Genomic DNA, 7,198 nt, shown 5'->3' on the forward strand with positions numbered 1-7,198 from the left:
GTGCGGTGGTGACACTTCGGCATGGTCCATAATTTGGCAGCTATTTACCGTGACATTTCCCTTCAGTGCGGCCATAACATTCAGTGAAGCCATTATTTGGCTCCATTTACCATATAAATTGTATTGTTGTGCGTGCATGCTAGCAGCTACATTAGGCACCTGAAAATGAGCCATCTCGAGAAATAGATGCTCACGCCCGCGCCCGGCTCTCCCGGCCCCCGGCGCCAGGGCAGGGAAACTGAGGAAGCCCGGGCTCCCCCTCCCTCCCCCGTGTTATTGGGGCCGGTCGCCGGCTGGGCCCCGGGGAGGGGGCGTCTGGGCCGGGCGCGGCCTCGGGCCGCGGCGACGACCCGCCTGCCATCCTACCGGCAGCGACGCGGGGACAGCGGCTGGGGTCCCGTCTGCGGTCAGTGCCCCAGCCCCCACTTCAGCGACCTGCCGCTCTGGCCCAGGAAGCGGGTGTCGGGGACCCCTGATCGCTGTCCCCCCCCCCCAGAGCGCTTCACTGCCAGGGTGACGTTTCGGGGCGAGCGCACCAGTCGAACACGCGCTCGCCCCTTCCTGGGCAGGGCCGCGCCCTGACGCCGCCCCCCACTGTGCTGGCTCTCCCAAGCCGGCACCTCTGCCCGGGGGCGGAGCGGCCTGTCCTGCGGACACCAGTCACGGGGACGGCTGACTGTGACACAGGCCTGCGTTCACTCGGTCGTCTTCCTAATCATCGAATAAAACCAAGGCTTTGGGCACTGACTGCCTCCAACTTCTACTGAGGTAGCTGAGCTGCCGGCCTCGGGAGGGGCGTGGCACGAGGTGTGAACTCGGGGCACAGGCACCTGGCTGCGTTGCCCATGTGCCGACCACTTAGTAGCACAGGGCCAGACTCTCCCCAAACAAAGAGTCTGCGAACTGTTTTCAGGACCGATGTTAAAACCTCATCCAGCTGAAGACATACTGATTTCATCAGATCTTGCATAAGGAATTAATTTGGTTTCCTAGAACAATAAAATCTGGAATGAGACTGTCCTGACTGAAGCATCGAATGTAAAGGTTTTACCTCCGAGCCACGGGGGGAAATTTTAGTAGCACGTTGTTTTCCAGGGAAAAGGCCAAACAGCAACCAGAAAAGCAAAGAAAAAGAGAAACCCTATTCATTCACACTTTACTTTTGTTTTAAGAAATATTATACCCATTAGCAACTAAAAATAAATGGATTTGAGTAATTCTGCGCATAAAGTGCCCATTCTCTTTCTCCCTTGATTTATGTCATTGTTCTGTTTTTACAGCTTGCTGTTGACAGGATGAAGTAATTCCACGACGATTTTCCCAGTGTTTTTTCCCACGTACATATAATCGACAGCCCGGAAGACGGACTCCAGGCCCGTGAACCTGCCCTGGGCGGACGCGTGTCCGAGGTCCACCGCGCAGGCCAGCTCTCCCAGCTCGCACATCCGCAGCAAGTGCTCCATGGCCGCGCGGTGCTTGGAAAGGTAGTGGCTCAAGAAGAAGCCCTGGACGCTGGCCGATTTCTTCAGCAGTTTGGCCGGCAGGGCCCCGGCCTTCACTGGAGTGAGGCCCGCAGGAGTCTGGTAGCCAGAGATAAAGCCGATGACCAGCAGGCGCCCGTGGGTGGCCAAGGCGTCCACGGCCAGGTCAAACATGGCCCCCCCCACGGACTCGTAGACCACGTCCACTCCCTGGGGGTACTCGCGCTGCAGGACGGCCCCCACGGGCTCCAGGCTGTAGTTGATGGGGCGATCGCAGCCCACGGACCTCAGGAAAGCCACCTTCCGCTCCGAGGAGCAGGTGCCGATGACGTGGCACTTGGCCTTCTTGGCCAGCTGCACGGCGAACTGGCCGGTGCCCCCGGCTGCTGCCGTCACCAAGACCTTCTTGCCTTCCGACAGGGCCGCCAGCTCACGCAGGCTGAGGTAGGCCGTGGTGCCGCTCACCAGCAGGGTGAGATACTCAGGCTTCACCGAGGGCACCGGCGTGGCCGCGGGGGCGGGCACCACTGTGTACTCGGCGAAGGCCCCGGGCGCCATGTAGGCCACCGCCTGGCCCACGGTGTACTCGGCGCTGGCGGAGAGGCCCAGGGCCACCACCTCCCCCACGCCTTCGAAGCCCACGTCAAAGGGGGGCTTGACCGAGGGGTCGTAGCGGCCAGCAGAATAGTTGATGTCTGACGCGTTCACCCCGACAAACCTGGAGGGAAACAGACCAACAGACACCGGTTAGGACGTTTCCCTGGCCGGGCTTTCTGCTACACTGAGAAAAAACCCTCAGGCCGCACTGTGGCGTCACGCCCTCGACAGAGCCGGAGAAAGTCGGGCCTGCGACTCAGTCAGAGATGGAGCAGACACCAGCTCGGCGGGAAATGCAATCCGAGATCTGGAATGTTCTCATCTTAAATCTATGGCCCTAAACATCAACTTGCTCCTTCACACCGCACGTGTCTCCTTCCAGAGGAGAAATAAAGCAAAACCAAAAAAAAAAAAAAATAAAAGGCCTCATTATATACAAACTTCATGGGAGCTGGGAGCTGGAAATTAATTGGCCTCTTAACAAAGATGTTAAAAAACAACAGCGGCTAAGATATAGTCAAAGAAGACTCGTATTGATTCTGGCAACAATTTAACACTTCGGATAATAACAGTAATGACAACGACAATATTGGAGACTGACTGATGTAACGAGCAAGGTCGTGGCTGTCGTGCGTTCCTGGGGGCGCCTGCAACGCCGTCGGGGGGCCGAGGCCGTCTCCCTCTGATGCAACGACGACCGCGTGCAAATATGCATTTTGATTAATCGACCAAAAATTGTCTCAGAAGGGGAGGGAGGTTTTTTATGAAACGCTCAGCATTTTACAGTCCTCCTCAGATGAAAAGGAAGGGAGCCAGCACTCTATTTCCCCCAACAAGAAGCAGAGACGTGACTTGATTAATGCCAGATGACTATTTTCGCTTTGGTGTCCAGAGTCCATTTAATTGCGAGGCGAGTGTTCTTACCAGCTTTTTTCATCTCGGTATAGCTCAGAACAAAAACATCCTGCTACGTCAGGGGAGCGCCGCCCTCACGGTGCGTGGGGGGATCCGGCGACCGTGGACACCCGCCGCTGTCACCGCCCCTGCCGTGGACTGGCCCGTGTGGGTGGCCGGTGGCCGGAGAGCCAGCGCGTGGGTCATTTTCAAGTAATTCACTTTCAGTTCACTTGAAGCGCCGTGCCAGCCGCTCCCACGGCCCGTGCGGCCCTGACCCACGGCGCAGACACCCTGCAGAAGGGAGACGCAGAAGACGATTCCTTTCGGTCCTGTCAGCTGCCTTCAGAAGTCCCGCCACGGCCCGCTAACAGCTCGGGATCCCGGGCCACACGCAGATGCACAGTAATGGGGGCGCGGGTTCACTTTCTGGGCGCTTCTCGTCCGACGTGGGACAGCAAGATGGCCGCATCCCACTGGCCGGCGGCGAGCGCGCTCCTCCCCCGGGAAGCCGCGACCGAGGCGTGTCCACGAGGCCGCGTCTGGGGGCCTGTTCCGGACGGCGCCGGAGGCCGGGTGTAGGGCACGCGGCTCCCAGCCCTGCCGGGGCCCTCCCCTGGTCCCCCCGAGTGTCTGCCGCCCCATGCCGAGAGGGAGGCCACTCCCCAGGGTGAGCCCCCTCTGGGCTCCCTGGGCGCCTGCCCACCCCCACCCCTGGGGACTGATGGCAGGAAAGGACACAGGGGAGCCCCCAGCCCCCTCTTCCCAGCCCTGGGCTGCTGCTGTGCTTCCAGGGGATGGCAGCAGCAGGCTGGGCACACTTCTGGGGAGAGGGCACAGGTTTCGGGGGCGCAAGGGCCCCTGGGGGCGGGGCTCTGCCCAGAGCTGGGCAGCTGTGCTGGGCCTCTGCAGCCTGCTTGTCCACTGGGCGTGGGTTTGCCTTTAAAAACCAAATCAAACGACCAGCGCCCCGAGGCCGTCTCCCTGGCTCCCCTTGGCCCTCGGGGCAGCCCAGTAGCCAATGCCTCGGCCTGAGGCTCAGAGGTGCGGGCCTTGGCACCGACCTTGGCAGCGACCTTGGCCTTCCGTAGGGCAGGGCAGGGCAGGGGAGGTCGGGCTGCCCCCAGGCCCCAGATCTCAGCATGGACTCAGAGTCAGTCAAGTTCTTGGCAGCTGGAACTGAGCTGGAGCAGAGGCCAGAGGCCGCCCCCGGGGCCGCAGTGCCCAGGGCCTCCCCTCACCCTTTTCACCCACTACCCACGGATGCCTCCTCTCCAAGGGGTGTCAGGCTGGTGCTGCCGCCAGGCTGCTCGGCTCGGCGCGCCCAGGCAGGGTGTAAGGCCGCAGCCTCCCAGTCCCCCTCTGGGCCGGAAGGGTGGCGAGGCTCCAGCTGCCCTCACTGAGGAAACAAGTTCTGGGGTCTGGCAGAGGCCCGAGAGTGCAGAGGAAAAGAGAGAGGCCCTGGAGGAGGCAGGCGGCCTGGGGAGCCTAGCTTACAGGGTGCGCAGCAACTCAAAGACAAAAATCCAGGAATTCTAGGAAAAACAACGGGCTAGGCGAGCCCCCCCCAACTATGTCGGCCCAGCCCGGGTCACGCGGTTCTTTAAGTAGAAGTGCTGGGCTGTGGTCATGCTGATTGTGAACGGGCAGCCTGGTCGGGCTAGTCACAGAAAGCAAACCTCAAGTTTCCAGTCCCCAAAGCTTGCAACAGTGGGAGATACAGCAAAGGCTTCCGAAGCAGACCTTCCTTTAAAGGAAGGAAACCACCCCCCAAAAGAAGAGCTGGAAGAACGACCCCCCTCGGTCTGGGGTCCACAGAAACAGTCGCCCTCCTGTGAGCAATAAGCCTTTGATGGAAAAATGCCTCCCCCACCCCCGCCTCCCCCCATTCCTACAAACTCTGCTCCCTTATCTTACGCTTGGGCACAAATTGGCTAGAAATATTTGGCAAGGAAGTAATGTGTCGCACCTTAAGGAAAAAGCTAAAAATAGCGGCAAACCGACTTGGGGGAGGGTTGTCTCCCCTTCGCTTCTGAATGCTGGGCACCTCCAGAGGCAGGCTGCCTGGTGTGCGGGCGGGAGCCTGAGAAAGGGACGCAGTGACTCCTTCCTGGGGATCCCACTCACCCCTCTCCTCCTTCCTAAAGGCTAACGTGATGACCCTAAGTGGCTGTGCCTTGGCTTCCCTAAGCAAGACTGGTATTTCCCGGTGAGAGGGAATGCGAATGCGATGTGCACCTCTCATTGAAAGAAAAAGTCAGAGGCGCAGTTAAATGCCCCCCAACACCAAGCACAGTTAAATTCCACCCCAAACCTCTGCAAACCAGGGAATCCTGGCCCAGCCTCCCCCTCCCAGCGTATTTTACTACTATGAAGACCGAAGCGCCTGCTTCCTGCTCCTGGTTTCAGGCAGTCAGCCCTGGCCAGGGAGAGCTGCTCCCGGGTTAAAGCTGCGGTGAATTATTCATCCTCTATTCTTAAAAAAAACCAGTACAGTGCCCCCTCCTCTAGGAAACAAGGATCAACCTGGGAGCTGGAGGAGGATTTTCCAAGGAGCGGGAGCCAGGAGGCAAGATGGGCCTCCCAGCACACACTGGCTGCCTCTCGGCCGGCTCAGGGACAAGGTCGAGGTCAACTTCGCAGAGCTGCTAGTTCCGTTGAAGAAAGGGATTGCTGGCACGCGTGCAGGAACGCGCCGCCCCGGAGCGCCCCACTCACAGCTACAAGTGTGGGAGCCGCACAGGCCGGTCTGTCACCGCCCCGCCACGGGGTGCGGCAGCCAGCAGCACCAGGAGAGGGGCACAGGAAGAGCCCCCCCAGCGGGGCTCGGCAGGAGGCCCGGGACCGGCTGCGGGTGTGGGGCAGGCTCCCGGCGAGCCTCCTTCCCTAGGTCCTCTGCAGAGGGCCTCGGCCAGCCCAGCCCTCCCTCCGCGGGCTTCAGAGAGGGGCCCCACCCGCAGCTGCCTTTGCTCCCCTCCAGGGCGCACTCCCTCCGCAAGAGAAGGGAGGCAAGCCGGGGGAGCTTTCCTTCTGTCAAAGTTTGGAGGTGCTGGGGGCGCTCAGCCTGCCTTTGGCCTGCGCGGGTCACACGCCTTTTCCGCGTGGTGCGTGGACACCCGAGTCCTGACTCTCGGGAGCTGTAGCCTGTCCCACTGCGGACACCCTCAGCGGCCCTGGCTTGGTGAAGTTTAAGAATCTGCAGCAGCTCCCAGACTAAGGAGCCCTCCCCGACCCCCCATCGCTCCACTCCAGCACCCCCACCACTGTAGGCTTCCAACAGCGGCCCCAAGGTTTCCACCTGGCGGGGAGCTCTCTGTTTCTGTCCCCAGCTGATGACAGCTGCCTGTAGCTGCTGGGTTGGGCACACTTGGTCCCCCCTCCTGTCCTGATGGGAACTTGGAGAACTTTCCAGCACGAGATTTCTAACATAGTTACAATCTGAGCCTACTCCTGCCGGCCATGGGATCCCCAAACATGCAACCCTAGGGTGGGAATTAGGAGGCTCCGGGCCCTCAGTCCAGCTCCAGCGAAGTGGCGGCGTGGGGACTCAGGGCAGAGGGCAGAGGGCGGCCAGTGAGTGCCGGCTCCTGCTGCTTCCCCAGGGAGAAGGCGGTGGGGTAGGAGCCAGAAGGTGGGTCGCGTGGGGTGCCCTGGACAGGCTAGGCGATGACCCGAGTGGGATGGAACGAGGGATGTGCCGGCAAACGCAGCCAGACCCTTGCCCACCCGGCCCAGCCGCCCACTCGCGCGCCTGGCGCCTGCCGTGGCAGTCCGAGGTGGACATCAGCCCCGGCACCCACACCTGGTCACCATGCCCGAGGGGCACACCGACGCCCTCCACCGCGGGCTCCTCCCCACCCGACCTGCAGCTGCCGGCCTGGCGCGGCCTGAGAAGCCACGGGGCCGCCGCCTCTTTCCAGGGCGGTCACCTAAGCGTCGCCGTGTGTCCGTCTGTCCCCGCTCCCCCCGGAGACTGCGTGGGCGCCGGGTCCCGGGCGCGCGCGGGAGGGCCGCGCGGGGAGCCTCGCGGCCCGGTCCCGTCGTTTTATTTCGGGGAGGGTCGGGGGAGGGGAGCCCCAAGTCAAAACGCCTCCAGTGCTGGCTGAGGGCGTCCGGCGGCCTCGGCTACTCGGCGGCGCCGCAGTCTCAGCACCTTCGCCTTCGGCAGATGGCGGCGGGTGCAGCTGCCCGCGCTGGCGCCCGGTCGGGCTGGCGTCCAGGCGCGG

General features: G+C 61.8%; 1 protein-coding gene across 1 annotated transcript; it reads right to left on the bottom strand.

The window, feature by feature from the left end:
* Positions 1 to 654: 654 nt before the first annotated feature.
* On the bottom strand, positions 655 to 2,221 carry ZADH2 (zinc binding alcohol dehydrogenase domain containing 2). Its single transcript, XM_004683964.2, has one exon. The coding sequence runs from the start codon at positions 2,037 to 2,039 to the stop codon at positions 1,275 to 1,277; it is 765 nt and encodes a 254-aa protein (XP_004684021.1). The 5' UTR covers positions 2,040 to 2,221; the 3' UTR covers positions 655 to 1,274.
* Positions 2,222 to 7,198: the final 4,977 nt, after the last annotated feature.

The sequence above is a fragment of the Condylura cristata genome, unplaced genomic scaffold, assembly GCF_000260355.1.
Source record: "Condylura cristata isolate star-nosed mole 26May11 unplaced genomic scaffold, ConCri1.0 scaffold00016, whole genome shotgun sequence".
In the NCBI taxonomy this organism is placed as follows: Eukaryota; Metazoa; Chordata; class Mammalia; order Eulipotyphla; family Talpidae; genus Condylura; species Condylura cristata.